The following is a 16,570-nucleotide window of genomic DNA, read 5'->3' on the forward strand; positions in this document are numbered from 1 at the left end:
TTTGTTAATCCGCAATTGGGATATTCAACGGAGGTTGGGCACCCTGCTCATTAAAACTTTTACTTGCAAATGGACAAAGAGTGATGATAAAATCTGTCTGGGGTGCGCTAACCATGATGAGGAGGAAACTCATGTCCTGTTCTTTTGCCCAGCCTACAATAGACCAAGGAAATATTGGCTTGTGCCACTATGTAGGAGCCTGGGTATAAGGAGCTATCTGTACTCTTACAGAATACTGAAAACCAGCACTCTGCCCCACATAGTCTTTGCAGTTGCTAAATACATACTGGCCATGTGGCAGATAAGAAATACACTTCTAAAAGATTGATCATTGATATGAACTGTAATGCACCTCCTCCCATGAACAGATTTCCAAGGAATTAATTTTTATGTAATGTTTTTATACAAGGGAATGTTTTTTTAATGTCGATGTTTTATTTGTATCTTTTATGGTCTTAATGACCGAAATAAAGAATTTTTGGATTGGATTGGATTGGATATTCAACTTTCTAGTAAGACCATAGTATATGGCTAATGAAAATATACCAATGGTAAACGAAGTTAAATGTCACCAATAGACTGCAGCACCTATTGTGTTGTTCATCAGACTGATAAGAAAACCATGGCTTCAGGCCTACATGAGCAGCCAGACTCCTGCGGGTTTTAAACCCGCAGCAGGCTTGTCAAAATAAACCCTTTGACAGAAGGGAACAACTATTTTTCTATATTAAGTAAGTCACCCCCAGGTACGCTCTGTAGCCCACAAGGTAGTGTGCCTGGTTTTTAAAAATGGAACATGAAATAATTTAATGTTTGCATGTTCTCCCAGTAACCAGCCTCAAAAGATACCTTCACTGTTAAGGCTGTGGCTGGTTCAATGAGGACAAAGTTAAAGTACAATTAATGTGCTAATCCTGTATCTTTGGTTTGGAATAAGCTACAAAGTTGGTTCCACCACAGTTTTTAATATTTATTAAACATCCTATTCAATGGCAAGAAAGGATGTTTAATAAATATCTAGGAAAAGCATTTTTTTTTAAAGTGTATACTTTCCCTGACTAAAGGCCCTGTGACTAATTAGCAATGGCCTGCCTTTAGCTAGACTGTCAGTGCGGCTTGGATGAGTTGTGAAAGATTGCTCTCAGCGTAGAGACAATGGCTTGGATCTGTTAGAATATCTTGGGAGAGGAATGTCACCCAGTTTAACTAAAGCAGGGGTGTAGGAGTGTCCCAGAATGTCACTGACTTAAAAGGAACCAAGTGGAGACTTGCACTTCTACTCTTTAGTGATAAGGGGTGCCTGGAAAAGATGGCCTTTTTATCCAAAAACACTGTTTAGACTCTTGGCTTTTGTCTCACTGAAGGAGGAAGTTGTCCCCAAAACCATATAAGTGGCTCAGTGGGAAGGGACTGCTGATTACCGTAAACATATGCCTAGGTGTCACAAGCTCCCTCCAGAGCAGAGAGGTTTTGTCATATAAGATTTTACTAAGTATAGTAAACTGTGGGATAGTTTGCAGGGAGGCAAATAAGATGTGTTGTAAAAGGGGGAAGGTTTCCCTTGGAAATGTTAGTCAATTGATCAGGGAGTGTCCAAGTGCCACCCTCAACCCACTGGCTAGTGAACTGAGCAAAAGTAGTACAACACATTCGGCTCCTCAGAATACTTTCTGGACCAGTAGAAAAATCTTATAGCACTTGATCTGCTGTCTGTAACATGTATGGAGATCCGAAGGGCTACACCTTCTCCCATGTGTACCCATGACTAAAACTGGACTTCAAGGATCAGATGGCTGACCTCCTGTGTGGCTACAGAGACATAAAAAACAGTGAGAGGGCTTTTCCCTTGAGTGACCAGTTAACCTGTTGCTTTTACAACTGGACTCAACCTTAATGCTGGCCTCTGTTAGAGTGTATTCTGGCCTCTTAAGCTCTGTCCCTGAGGTCCTATGAGTTTTAGAATGGACTATGTAGAACTGCCAAGAAATTCTGAAAAGTTGGGACTCAGATAATTTTGGGGACTTTCAAAATCTCAAGAGCTTCAGCAGGAACTCGCAGCAAAGGTGTCTGATTTCAGAAGGACTTGTTAAGATACAGCTTCATGCTTGTCCTGCTAGAATATTTTGATCTCCAAAAGAGAGACTAAGTCCAAAGGTAGAAATCCTGAAAGGGCAAAGGCACAAAAAGTATATACCCGATGAGAAGATTTAAGCGTCCTTTAAATTAGATTTTCACCTCATTGACCTTTTTACCACTAAAACCAACAGCTTCAGCTCTCATACAGTGGATACCCGGATCTGAAGGGATTTCATTGGGTAAGGACTTCAGCCTTGACCCGCTGGAGGATTATGACCTCCATAAAAGAAGACTAAGTAAGAAGGTAAAAACTTTGTCTGGGACGAACCACTCAGTGTATCTCAACTCCGCTCCACTGTGGTTGGCCTCAAATTGCACCTCGGTCTTGGTCAACCAGAAGCAGTGATTTCCGATTGGTGCTATACATTTTTTTGTATCCCTGTTTGCCTTATAAATTATTTAATTCATATCTCCAGTCTCCCTTATTGGATTTCAGCTGTTTTCGTGTCGTTTTTCTGATTACTCATTTCCTAATTGTTTTTAATTGGTTGTGCGGTCTATAATGTGCTAAGCTTTGATTTTTTTACTGCTATAGCGTTGGAAAATAAATGTTCCTAAGTTAAGCATATATATGCCCTGTGCCATAGCTACCAATAGTTGAGCCAAGGTTTAATTTATTAAAACTGTGTGTTTGACCTTACAGGATGTGGGTCTTATTACTTGGCTAGGACTCACATCCTCTAATACTAATAACCCATTTTCTTACATTTAATATAAACTATGTATTGTTTGTTGGCATGACAAGAAGGTCACAGATTGTCAATGTTCATGTGTGCCTGTCGGTCAGTCTCCTCTACAAATTTTGCGGGTAGTTCCAAAGGTGAGGTAAATGTCTGGCTCCCAGGCTATCCTGGGCATAAATTCATGTACCTCCTGTCAAATTGTGTTATGAACAGTTTATCTTGTTAGAGGTTATTTGAAAAACAGCATTCTCTGTCCATCATCTGATTTACGTTTTGTTACTACAATTTCTGGTTTGACCTTTCTGCTGCCTTGCATACTTGTTATGTCTTTGCAGCTTTATTCCCCCGTTAATGGAAGTGTCAGAAAACCACTACATTGGGTCACAGTGGATGCTCTTCTATTGCCATTGATGACCCATTATTGGGAAGTGCTTTGGTATCTGTGTTCTCAGATGGGTTGTGCTTGGTCCATGTACTGTGACTAACTGTCAGAGTGACTTGGTACTGCTTTTTAAATCTTCATACAGTTAGGGCGCCTACTTGGTAATGGGACGAAGATGTAATGCTCTGATTACTTACAAGTAATCTTTAAACTGAGCTCTTTTCATCCCACCTACCGTCTGTGAAACTTTATCTTACTCTTGTGCTGTCTGTCTTTACACTCTGTAATACAATTTGAGTAGTACAAACAGGACTTCAGGGTGAGAGGTCAGATATGTTGTTACACAGGTCAAAGACAGAGGCTACCATCATTTGAGTTATAAATAAAGGGTATGCACAGCTGCCTGTTGATGAGGAATGTCACACTTTCAAACTGTTAGGATTGTGACATGAAAAAGACCGATTCTGTATAATGAAGATTGCCTTGTAAGTTACCAGAGCATTTAAAATCGCTGACCTACAAATATATTTTGTCGTGTTTCCCTGAATTATCTTATTTTTTTTAAACAAAAAGAAGAAACAAAAATCCCATGCAGTAGGGTAGAGTACATAACAAATTCAGCATGAGCACATTGAAATACAAATTAATTGATAAGAACCAGACAATAAGAATATGACCTAATACCAAGGAGAAGAAGAGCACCGTGGACGAGCAACATTAAAACCCCACAACTCAAGTAAAGGTGGACCAGCCTTGAGAGACAGCAATCTTGGCCAACAAGCCCTGAAAGGGATCTCAGATCCAACCCAATAGTTTACCCCACAAGTCGCTATCAATTAGGACCATCCTTAGCAGGCTTGTGTATAACATTTTCCACCCCCAGATCCAAGGATCGGGTGGCTCACTAGCAAGCCAGAATGGTGCTAAGACCAGCCTCGCTAAAGTGATGGAAAAGAAATATACTCCTGGAAAGCGGGGGAATAGCCAGTGAATGCCCCAGCATGATAAGGTTTGGTTCAGCAGAAACCACCACATATGATATGCCCCCCAGTTTGCCAAAAACAAATTGCTAAAACAGTTGTTGCGCAGGGCAAGATGCGAAAATATGAACTGCATTAGCCCCCGCCAACCCAGAGCGAAAACACTGGTCATCGGCCTATAACATCATAACAAAAAGAAGATGCGGGGTGTAGTACCAGTTATTGATAAATTTAAGGTGATGTACCTTGATCCGAGATATATTCAAAACTAAATGGTACATTATATTGCTATGCCAGAGATCGGTACCTTCTGAGCCTCGCCAAAAGCTCGACTTACCGGCCCTCTGCTAGGACCAATCCAATCCTCAACAAGATTATCTGAAGACATATAAATTAATTTGTAAACAAACCATATACTTCTCTTGCACGGAGTTTCCCTAATAAGATGCAATCCCAAGTTATCAATGCAGTTCATGTTCTCTCTCCTAAGGCCAAAAATAAAATGCCATAAATGTAAATATCCAAAGAAGAGCCCGGACAGAAGGGGTACCTGCTGCTGCAGACTACTAAAGGAAAAAGATATTACCTACAAAAAGTTGACCTAAAGTGCAAAGATTGGACCTTTCCCATATCCCCTAGAACCCATTATGAATGCTCTGAGGAACATTGCAGGTACATAAGTGAATTATACGGGGCAATACCTGAAAATATTCTCCAAAAAGAGCACCAGACCTGATGAAAAACTTTGAGAATCTTAAAGCAAGCATGTTTAAAGTACATTATGTCAACAATACTGGAATCAGGGACAATCAATTTGTCCAACGGCAGAGACTCTGAAAACATGCCAGCCAATGGCCAAGGCGACCACCCCAGCACCAATCAGGGTTGTGTAAAGAATTACATCAAAAAGTAGTATCTATGAATAGGAAGTGATACCCCCCACCATCTTCCTTGGTCTGCTTTAAAACTCAATCCTGTATCGAGGTTTTTGGTAGGCCCACATAAACATCTGCCATAATGCCTCCAATCTAGTGAAAAAAGGAAGGATAGTCACCTTACTTAGATTACAGTAACCTATAAGCCCTAAATGCAGACGGTTCCACTTAAGAAAGACCGCCTCTTAATGCTGGTACAACATCCCATAATTATTCTCCAAGATATCTGGTATATTAATTGCGAACTCAACCCCAAGTTAGGCCAGGGACTGCACCCACTGTTGATCCTGGGAAGACAGGGCTAAATTAGATAAAATCTGAGTTTTTTTAGAGTTCAGCCTGTAGCCAGCAACCTCCCAAAATGATTGGGCTGCTGCCACCACTGACTTCAAACCCCCATTTGGAGCTGCCATCAAAACAGCAATGTAATGCATGTATGCAAGAATTTTGACTGTGTGTCGATTAAGCCTCAAGGGTTGTATCCCCCCAATCTGTTTAAGAGATTGAATAAATGGTTCAATATAGAGTGAAAAAAGCTGCGGGGAAAGAGGGCATCCCTGCCTGGTACCACAGAGAATAGCAATAGGGTCTGATAAAAGGCCCGCACTCAGGGCCGGACTGGGAAACAAAACCGGCCCCGGCAAAGTGCTCAGCCGGCCCCCCTCCCCACTAGGGGGGTGTGGGGGGGTTGTGGGTGCCGCCGAGCCCTTTGACGGGGCCGGTTTTCGGCCGATTTTGGTACAGGGCCGATTTTGCAGCTATGCTGCAAAAACGGCCCTGTAACAAAAACGGCCCCACCGGGGCACCGGGGGATTGCCCGATGCCCGCTATGGCCAGTCCGGGCCTGCCCGCACTACGGACTCTTGCCTTAAGACCCAGGTAACAATGCCAAACCCTAGAAACAAATATAGAACCCAGCCCATCAGACTTCATAACCTCCCAAAGGAAGAGTCAAGAGATGCGATCGAAAGCCTTCTCTACATCCAAACAAATCCTACAAACAGAGTAACCGGATACAGAGGCCACCTCCAAAGCCGAGAATGCAGTATTACCATGTGTGCAGTATCCCGGTCTGGAATAAACCCATGCTGGTTTGGATCCACCAATTGCGAGATGATTGCTGATAGGCGATTAGCAAGAATGTGAGTATATATTTTAGAATCAAATTTATTAGAGAAATAGTACAGATAGGACCCACAAGACGTGGGATCCTTCCCCTTTTTTTGGAAAAACCACAATATTTGTGTCTCTCCAAGACTCAGGAACATTATCCAAATAATCAAATGCATTAAACAGGTCCATTAACACTGTGGACAAAATCTGTAAAAAGGCAAAATAAAATTCCAACGAAATCTAGTCAGGGCTGACGCCTTCCCCCTAGTCAAGGAACTGATGCACTCTTGAACCTCATTAAGAGTGATGGGTGCCTCTAATTTAGACTGCTCAGTAGGAGTCGTCCAACAGTCAAAATACTGCTGTATAATTCAAGAGATTTCCTCAGCATGGGAGAAGTAATCCTCTCTATAGAGGTCGTGATACATTCGGTGAAATACTTTGTATAATAGGACAGGATCCGTAACTCAAAGACCGTTCTCATCCTGAATTTGCTGAATGTTATACAAACTAGATCTGGGTTTCCCAAAAATGACAGAATTCACCCCATTTCCTCACTATTCTCAAAATATGTCATCTGTCCATCTCTCCTGCTTTTGCCCACCTTTTCCCAACATTTCCTCAGGGAAGTTTTAAGAACTGTGTTCTGCTCCAAGAGCCGCTCAACGCAAAGTCTGCCCCTCACAAAGATACTGTTGTCTATATCGGATTCAATGGACCCCAAAGTCCGTCGGATCCCTGTTTACTCAGCTACTGTCATTCTATGTTGATAAGAAGCAAACTGAAGAATCTGTCCTTAACAGAACACTGTAAGGGAGTCCCCGACCACAGGGAGCGATGCCGTCCCTATGTTTCATTTGATAAACTCCCTTCTATGCAAATACAGTGAACTTACATAGCCATCTTCCAAGAGTAACCTGCGTTCAAATGTCTAGCTCCGAGAGCTAAATAACTGAGTCGCCTCACCAAGCTGTATATACAATGACAAAGTGTTATGTTCCGAGACGACCCTTGAATTAGATATAATCCTAGAAGAGGAAACCAACATATTAATAATCAAAAACATATCCAGTCCTGAAATGGCCTTATGAAGAGCAGAGTTTAATGTAAAGCCCAATACACTAGAGTGTTTAAAATGTCAAATATCAACCAAAGTGTATGAGGATATGAGCTGTAACACTGTCCCCCAATGCAGGTGCTTCCCCCGGCGACTTAAGTCATCGATGCTTGGATTTGAGTGTCCAAGCTGGGATATCGAATCAATCTTAGGGTATAGTGTAATGTTGAAATCACCGCACACATTATAGGATGGGGGCCAAAGATGCAACAATGATAGCAAAAAATCTAAAATCTTCGGATCATTCGTAGTAGGCCCCTAGAGAACACAAATAGTAAAATAATCCCTGTCCTTCTAAATAGGTGCCAACAGCTACCACCCTACTGGATCTGCTATTTGCCCTACTACCTCCCACCAACTATCCTGTACCAAAAGAGCAACCCCTCCTCTGAGAAGAGGTGTAATAAGAAAGGGAAAGGGTCTTACATCCAAGATTTTTGTATACCGTACCTTCCATCTGAGACAGATAAGTCTTCTGGAGACACATGATTTGTGGCCTAAGATTATTCAAAGCCTCCCATAGAAGTTTCTGCTTTTATTACAATTTGACTCTATTAATGTACCATGATAAACTATGCAGCTGCTGCCCAGGACCTCTGCCCAACTAGCTATTGCCATAACCACACATCATCCACGTGCCACTTCCCCACGCCACACAATAAGACATGCTAACTCCAAGGCTCCGTGGCCAAATCAAGCTAAATATTGCACTTGTAGTGTAAGTCACTTTACCCCAGGTTAAATTGTCAAAAAGAATACCCCAAACGCTCTGAAGAATAAATCCATAATCCCCTAACCCACCCTAACACCCACCGCTGACTCTCATGAGGGCAACCTGCCCACCCCCATACCAAGCCACAAGCATCAGGGGCCAAACCCCAACCTAACTTGTGATTTTAATCCCGCCCATCACCAAGACAGCCCTATGCCCAGCCTCCACTGCCCAGCAGTCCCAACAAGAAAACAACCAACCAAGAAGACAAAGGAATAGTGATCCTCCAACCTCCCACCCCACCACCCAGGAAATTGCAACAATAACTATAAAAGGGAGCAGGATGGAGGGGACAGCAAAATCACTGCGACAAATACAGTCTACCTTAAAAGAGCAGTGGGAAAGAAAAGGAGAAACCCTAATTATATCCCCCAAACACCCCCCCACCAAGAAAACTACACAGACCTCCCAACCCTTCAGACCATAGACCAAAAAGTAAAGAGAAAAATATCCTAAAGCCACAAATGTTTCATCCTAACCCAGTAGAAGCCAAGTGCCATAGCAGAAGTTAATTATATCAAGAACACAAAAGCCGAGGATAATAACCCAACCCTGATTGCCACTTGGTCAGTAGCTCCTGTGTTTCATGACCATAATAATAATAAAAGGCCTGGCCATCATTCTAAATCCATATGGTTGCAGATTCCATAAGCAAAATAGAGGCCCCAACTTCTGCAGGGTCGGAATAAACTCACGCAGCTGCCACCGCCTCACAATTGTTTGATGACAAAAGTCTGAGTGAACAAAAACCACATGCTTTGTCCAGCAGCTTAGGGGTCACAGCTCAAAAAACTTTGTCGAATGGTGAAGTTTCCAATATAAATATATTGGGAGGGTATACTAGGGTGACGAAAGGGGAGCCCCCGCTATATCATGGAATGCATATCCTAATCACTCTAAGCTGGAAATGCCTTTCGAAAATATGCAGACTTCTGCTCCCTCTGGAACCCCCAAAATCTACAAATTGTTCTGCCGAGTCCTGTTCTCTAGGTCCTCCACCCAAGAGGACAAGGTAGTTGTCTACTGTTCATGCTGAGCCACCCCCAAGCTGTTGGATTCCACTGCCTTTTGAAAGGTTTCCCTAAAGGTTTCCACAACCACCTGGATAATGTCCATATTTTTCTATAGTTTAAGAAGAACCACCTGGATCTCAAGGTATGCTGCCTTCAGTGCCATTGAGTCCTAACAAATTCTCTTTTATTTGTAAATGTAATTGAGTACTAAATAATTAATACCTTCTGATCAAATAGGTGCACTATGGAAACTTGTCTGCCTGTATAAATCGGCAATTGGTTTACTAATTAAAAAAACAAACATGTTTCATGTTTTGGTTACTTGGTAAAAAAGGAATGTTCTGATTATCATCGTCAAGAGAAAATCATCAAATTAGAATTAAGTAGTCTCTCCAGGTTACCACTTATATCTATGCTTTTAAAAATGGGAAGCTTGGTAAAAGATGTTACATTGTGACTTCATTTGAGGATTTAAAACTACGCCCATCTGCATTCCTATGCTGGATTTGATATCAGAGCTCACCTCACTCTGCAGCTCATAGGCTTTCTTGGCACACTGTAGCCTCATGTCATCAGAAAGAGAAGTGTAGTGGTGCAACAGGTGCTTGTAGTCCTGGTCACTAGCTAACAGTTGGGCATTCTTGGCATGCACCAGGTTCACCATATCGAGTGGCAGGTGGAACTGGTTCCTTGTCTTCTCTGATCCTTTCTTATAGTTAACCTGCGTAAAGATACAAAACAATTATATTTTGTCAGCCACAAGATGTGATGGAAAATGAAAAAACTGCCTAAGAGCTGTAATTCCATTTGCAATCTGAAGCAGTCCAGGGCGTATAAAATCTTCAATTTTGAATAGGGTTCTTGAAATTATGCCAGAGCTCTCTGTAGCAAAGTCAAAAATATGCACAACCCACTTATGCCTTCCTATTATTCCCTTCTATACAGACACAGATGAAGTGACATTTCAACTCGAACAACCTGAAAAGTATTGTATCACTTTCTGTACCCTATAAACTCTCACTGCCAAAGATTTTCTGACTTGTTATGTCAAATGTTTTTCATTGTCATGTACTGTACAGCTAGACACTCTCATCTTTATACCAGCCGCTTGCTACACATAAGGCCCATATGCTGCAGAATAGAAAAATACAGACTCAACATGCTTTCTGGATGTAAGTCCTTGTTTTGCTAGCAGGACAACAGCCTCACTAAACCAGTTAGCTAGAAAGTTTTGACAAGATCCTGGGGCTCTGGCTTCCATTACTATCAAAACTCACCACATTATCTACCTCCTTTCTTCACCTGCTTTTACCCCACCCTCCCCCGATTTCCCCCTTGCATTTCCTGCTCCCTTGTTCCCTACCTACCAGACAGCCAAATACTCAAAGTTCAGGTAGCAACAATGTGTTATCACTCCATACATTTAGATATTAGCATTTGGGGGAAGGGAATTCTGATTACTAGGCTCCTTCCTGTTGCTCTCTAAAGTCTACACTCCTTTCCACCCTCCCATCCATTACAGCAATTTAAGATGACCCTTGAACAGCAAAAAGTACAAGAAAAAACCAACGCAACCTGACACTATCAAAAGATCTAACCTGAGCTGGAGCTCTGATGATCAAGAGGTTGATCAAGCAGAGAGGTTAAAACAACCAGCAAGTAAATTCTCTTTACTCAGCATCTTCCCCTAACTTCTGTATAGATACCCTTCCATTCCCAGTGTGTCCAAGCAAACTGGGATGACCGCATGTATAGACCAATTATGTAGAAATGTGAAGAATGACTGAACAAACCGACTGGCAGTCCTAGAAGTCATGTTCAGCGGTTCGCCTTCTACCTTTTAAACAGACATCAGTTTGTTCACATCGGTACTTTCAAATGTTCTTGTCACCTGTGGACTACCTCAGTGCTCCAAATTCTACATGGAACTGCTTGGTGCTCTATCCAGAGATAACAGCATCAAAATTTACCAATAAGACGATCACACACAATTCTACCAGAAAGTCCCCTCTGCTTCAGACATGCAATGTCTCAAATACTGCCTACACATCACCCACATCTGGATGTCCAGCGCCTACCTGGAGCACATTCCAACCAAGACAGAATCCCTGCTATGTGCCAAAAACAAGAAACAGTGTAAACCTGGCACAATGACATGAACCTTCATGGCATCATGCCCAGAAATCCTGCTTATCTTGCACAGATGTTAACCATCTCTGGTGATTTTCTGCAACTCACAGCCAGGACACCATATGATTACGGACTAAGATGTGTAAAAATAAAAAAAACACACTGGAACCACATCTTAGTATCGATCAGGACTATCCCAATGCTGCTCAAGAATGTTGCATTTCACATCCAATGAATGTAATGCAGGAACAAATCAGTAAACAATCCAATGGCAAATTGATATATTGATCATTGATATTCATAGAGAGTTGGACAACTGCAAAAACAAGAACCATTAGCAGTGTACTCAAATTATATAACTTTTCAACTACACCACAATGTAGTTAGTTTAATTATAAAAGCATATCCTGGAAAGAAAATTAGATGATAAATGACAATAGTACTTATGTAATATGAGTAATGTCTCCTTGTAACAAAATACACATTAGACACACATCAAGAATACTAGAGAACATAGCTCAGCTGTCCACACTATAACATGCACACCTCCATGGTTTTTATAAAAGCTATAGAAGAAGGAATAGCTAACTGCTGGCTGGTCCTAGAAATGTCCATGAACACCAATATGTTGGAAATCACGAATAAACTATTTTACAAAAGAACAGAGATGGATAGTTAAACTGGATGCAGTTCACAATGACCTTAATCTGGAAAAATATTGGAACGAATTTGCTTTAAATATCATGTTTGCCAGAGAAACCTCGGTGATATACTTAACATTGATAGTGCAAAACATAGATTAGTTAATAACCACGACCATATTAACTAGTTTATGTGAAAAAGTTATAGTCAATCAGTGAAAATGTCAACACACCCCTTCTACAAATGTATCACTGGGCGCTATAAATCAAGATTACATGAAATTTCAAGACCCTTACATTTCCAGTAGGTATTTAAAATGTTACAGTTACCTGTTCAATCCTTTTTTAACGTCCATGTTTCCAGTTTGTTTCAGTTTTTGCTGTGCATTTGTTCTCCCTACCCCGTTCTCATTTTACCCCTTCCCCCTGCCTTTTCCCCCCACTTCCCATTCTTCCCTTCCATTTGCCACCCCCTCTCTCTCTCTTTGCCTTTCCTCTTTGCGCCGTCTTTATCTTCGATTTCTTATTTTTTTTTCTCCGTTTTAGCCTGCTTTACTTCCTTTCTTTTTAACATCTTTGTTGCCACGTTAATTGGTGACTGCAAAAAAAACATAAAGGTATTGTCTTTTGGAACTGATTACTGGTTCCAATCCACTTTAAAAGAAAGATAGCATAATGCATAACTAATTTGACTAGTAGACTATTGCCAACCTAATGAGGTAAAAGCAAAAAGAACAAATGATGGACGGAATGCTGAAACACTTACCCAGAGTCACAAATAACTGAGTTTAATCGATCGTTTTTAGACTTACCACACCACCCAAGTTTAGACCCAGCCATATGTAAATCAGTCTTGGCCCTACTCCTCGTGGGAACAGTACAGCCCGAACTGCCAGGACAGGTCCTTCCTGGCCCGGAAACAAGCATCTTGGAACCGGTTTCTAATTAGGTAGGCCCAATTCCTCAGCCACGATAATTAAGGTAAATAAAAAAAAAATTCCTCTCTAAAACAATTATTCATGGAAAAATCAGTAATTAGAATGATGACCTTTTGTTTGAAATATATGTCAATAATATTTGTAATCTTTCATAAAAAAGGATTTCTGACTATAATTTATTGATCATCCACTTCCTAGCATTGCTTAAAATTAAGTCATGCTTGAAGCAATTAATGATTAACATCCAGAAGAAGGCATATGGACATGTCGTTGGAAAATGACTGGTTGTCAACCACTGATGTATCAAGCAGTATGTACCTTGGTGGGGCCGCCGACACCTACACAATTCAACTTCAGGTCACTTACATTGCTCTGCAAGGAAGCCGCGTGTACTGAATGGGCAATGTTGATGTCACCTTCCAGGCCACGTGCAGATGAAGCTTGCCCTTTCATTTTCTCAAATGCCTCTTTGTATCTAAACTGGAAAGAAAACAGAAACATTTCTAATCAAAATGAATGTCAGTGTACCCTAGTTACCGGAATTCGGAAAGCTTTGCTAAGTTATCCCCTATATTTACGCTGCAAAACATTATTGCGTAAAGCAGATATGGTCCGATGGGCATGCATGTAACAGCTTCCCTGTTCTTGAAGGATACGCTTTGGATTCATAGGCCATCACACTGATCCGTCACTTAAGGACTCAGATCTAATTGGATAGCATGTGGGATGCTGATGGGAGGGGCACAAGATGTCGCTAGGGCAGGGCAATGTGCTGGAACAGATGTGAGCGGACTTGTCTGTGGGGGAAACAGAACCACGACACCTAGTTGAGGTACTAATCAAGCAAGGAAGTATCGGGGGAGAGAGGATTACGACCTAGGTGAGGACTTTAGGAACTGGGAGATACTTTAGAATTGTCGACAAAAGAGAAACAAAATCGAACATTAACATATTTATATCTTAAAATGCTATAATGAAAAGTACTTATAAAAAAGCTCTCGGGTTCATTTTTTTACTAGGATTTGGGTTGTCTCAGCTTCACTTGCATTTGACACACTTCATTGGTTTAACTCTCACTGGGAATGCCATGCTCAATGAAGACAGAACTCCAAAATGGTAATCAGCTTAAATATGTTTCAGTTTTCCTTTAACCACCTGATCCCCCACTTCTCTTTCTTTTGTTGGTAGTCCCTTTACCACTCCATTAGCACTACATCGCTAGCCATGGTTAACTAACTTGAAGATGTAACTGATTCACTGCATACTGAATTGTTTACCTATTAATAAATCACAAATGGAAGTTAGTACAATCTGAAAATGTCCTACTATTTATTTTGGAAACATGCAACCAAGTGAAGTTTCCAAAACATTGCCATTTAAAAAAAATAAAGTGTATCGGGAATCCGATCAGGTGTGGGTGCATTAGGTCATGATATATAGAATTGTTTGTTTTTTAAACATTTAATAATAAAGAGTAAATTCGCATATTTTGTGTCTCAATCTTCTCGTGTGGAAATCTTTTGCGCCGTTTTGCATTTTAAGATTGATTATCGGGGAAATTAGGACACCAGCCCACCGACTGATAGAAGTATTCTTTGGAGGGCAATATTAACACATTTTGCACAAAACTTGCTGCATCCGCTAAGGCATTCTAACCTGCACCTTTTTGAGTAAGACTGATAAGGGAATACCAAGCAAAAGATAAACAAGGTGAAAAGAGTGTGAGGAGATAGGAGATTGGATATGGGAATAAAGGGGATGGTGTGGCGAGGGTAAATGAGGGCAGAGGGATTTCCCCCATGTAAAAATTAATTAGCAACAAAAAGTGCAAGAAACAATATTCAATGTTTAAATGTTCATTGTTTGGGGGACGATCGGGCTACAATTCACAATGTATCTGTTTAATACAGAAAGTATTTCAAGGTTACATGCTTTGTTATTCAAAAGCTGATATTTTACCTTAATACAAGGTAACGATTATGAAATCTTCAATTTCAAAATGTTAAGTTTGAAATGTAACATGGATCCGCTTAGCTAATATTGTAGTTAAAATGCGGAAAGTACACTTCTCACTTAGCCGTATAAAGACTGAGGGGCATATTCATGAGGAAATTGTGAAGCGTGGCGTTAGCCTCCTTGGCTTAACGCCACGCTCCGCCACTTCTGAAACGCAGGGTTGCACTGCATTTACAAGGATACGGTGCAGCCCTGCATTTTCCCCCGTGTTGCCGCTAATTTAACTGCCTAGCAGCAACACAGACACCCTTACACAATATGTGCAGGAAGGTTTCCCTTCCTGCACATAAACAATCTTCAAATGGCATCATTAACTTTGATCAGGTCAATGTTGTTGCGGGTCTGATCCGTTTTGGCCTTCCATGCCAGTAGTTTCCCAGCACCCTCTCCATACTGGAAATGTGCAAGCTTACTAGCATCCCATCTTTCTTGTTCTCTCTGGTTGAGAGTTGAGGCTAATTGAGCCTTTAAAGAGAGTAATCTCTCGCGGAGAGGTATCAAAACATCATCGGTGGGAGTGGCATTGGAGTTAATCTCAAGCTGGACCATGGCTATATTTGCCTCCACCGAGGCAACAGCTTCTCTATATTCTTTTCTTCTATAGGCTACCTTAGCTGTAATTAGACCTCTCAGAAATGCCTTAAGAGAGTCCCATCCAACTTCAATACCAGCAGAGCCTACATTTGTATTCAAGAAATGTGCTACCTCAGTTTTTATGAATAGAACATCCTCAGAGTGAGAAAGTAGTGAACGGTCATAAGACCAGATCCTTACCGGCGCTGTCAAAGAGATCGTGAGTTCCAGCAGCACAGCCGAGTGGTCTGATAAATGTAGGGGAAGATATTTTATGGACTTAACAGCATCTAGCAAGGTCTGGTTAACTAGTATGTAATCTCTTCTTGATTGGTGGTGATACTTATAATTCCTAAATGAGATGCCTTGCTGTTGGCCCGCCCTTAGCCTCCAAATGTCCACATACCCATATTGCTTCATAGCATTTATCAAGAAAGATCTTGACTTCGACTGGACTTTTGATCTATTATTAGGTGTTTTATCCAATATGGGGTCTAAAACAATGTTAAAGTCACCTGCAAATATTACAGGCTCTGGGTAAGACAAGAGATGAGAAAATATAGTACTTAAAACAGAAGGATTATCTAGATTAGGCCCATAATACCCCACTATTGTTAATTGAAACCCCCAAATGGATAGAAAAGCAATAGCCCATCTACCATCTGGGTCCACTTTTGAGTCTAGAAGCTTGACTTTAAGATGTTTCTTGAAAATAATCGATACACCTCTGCATGTCAGAGATTGAGAGGTAGAGATCGCAAAATCAATCCATTTATGAACCTTAACCAGTTCATCGATCTCAACCTGAACCAGATGTGTCTCTTGAACAATGATAACCTGAGCTGCTGAGTCACGAAGATACTGGAGAAGTGTTCTGGCTCTGGGTTTAGTTCGCAAGCCATTAACGTTCCATGAAATTATTTTCAGATTAGACATCTTGGCCACTCCAAAGTCCACCCCATCTCAACCCAAAAATAAGGGTCAGAGGTATGCTGCGCCCCCCCCCTTCAAAAATTAGCAGCACATCGCAAAGATATTTATAACTGATTAGGTGCAATGAAGCAGCAAATTGGCAAATGAGGAGTTTTCTGTTAAGTTTTAACCCCCCCTAACCCCGTGCCCCCCCCACCCTTGGAGAACC

General features: G+C 41.2%; 1 protein-coding gene across 1 annotated transcript in view; it reads right to left on the reverse strand.

Annotated features, from left to right (window-relative positions):
- Window positions 1–16,570, reverse strand: part of NRAP (nebulin related anchoring protein) — a 417,859-nt gene that overhangs the window by 104,169 nt on the left and 297,120 nt on the right. The window contains exons 29-30 of the mRNA XM_078643841.1: window positions 13,207–13,320; window positions 9,655–9,852 (exon numbers count right to left, since the gene is read on the reverse strand). Coding sequence (XP_078499967.1) covers window positions 9,655–9,852; window positions 13,207–13,320 — 312 coding nt within the window. The remainder of the gene's footprint in view (window positions 1–9,654; window positions 9,853–13,206; window positions 13,321–16,570) is intronic.

The sequence above is a fragment of the Lissotriton helveticus genome, chromosome 5_1, assembly GCF_964261635.1.
Source record: "Lissotriton helveticus chromosome 5_1, aLisHel1.1, whole genome shotgun sequence".
Classification (NCBI taxonomy): Eukaryota; Metazoa; Chordata; class Amphibia; order Caudata; family Salamandridae; genus Lissotriton; species Lissotriton helveticus.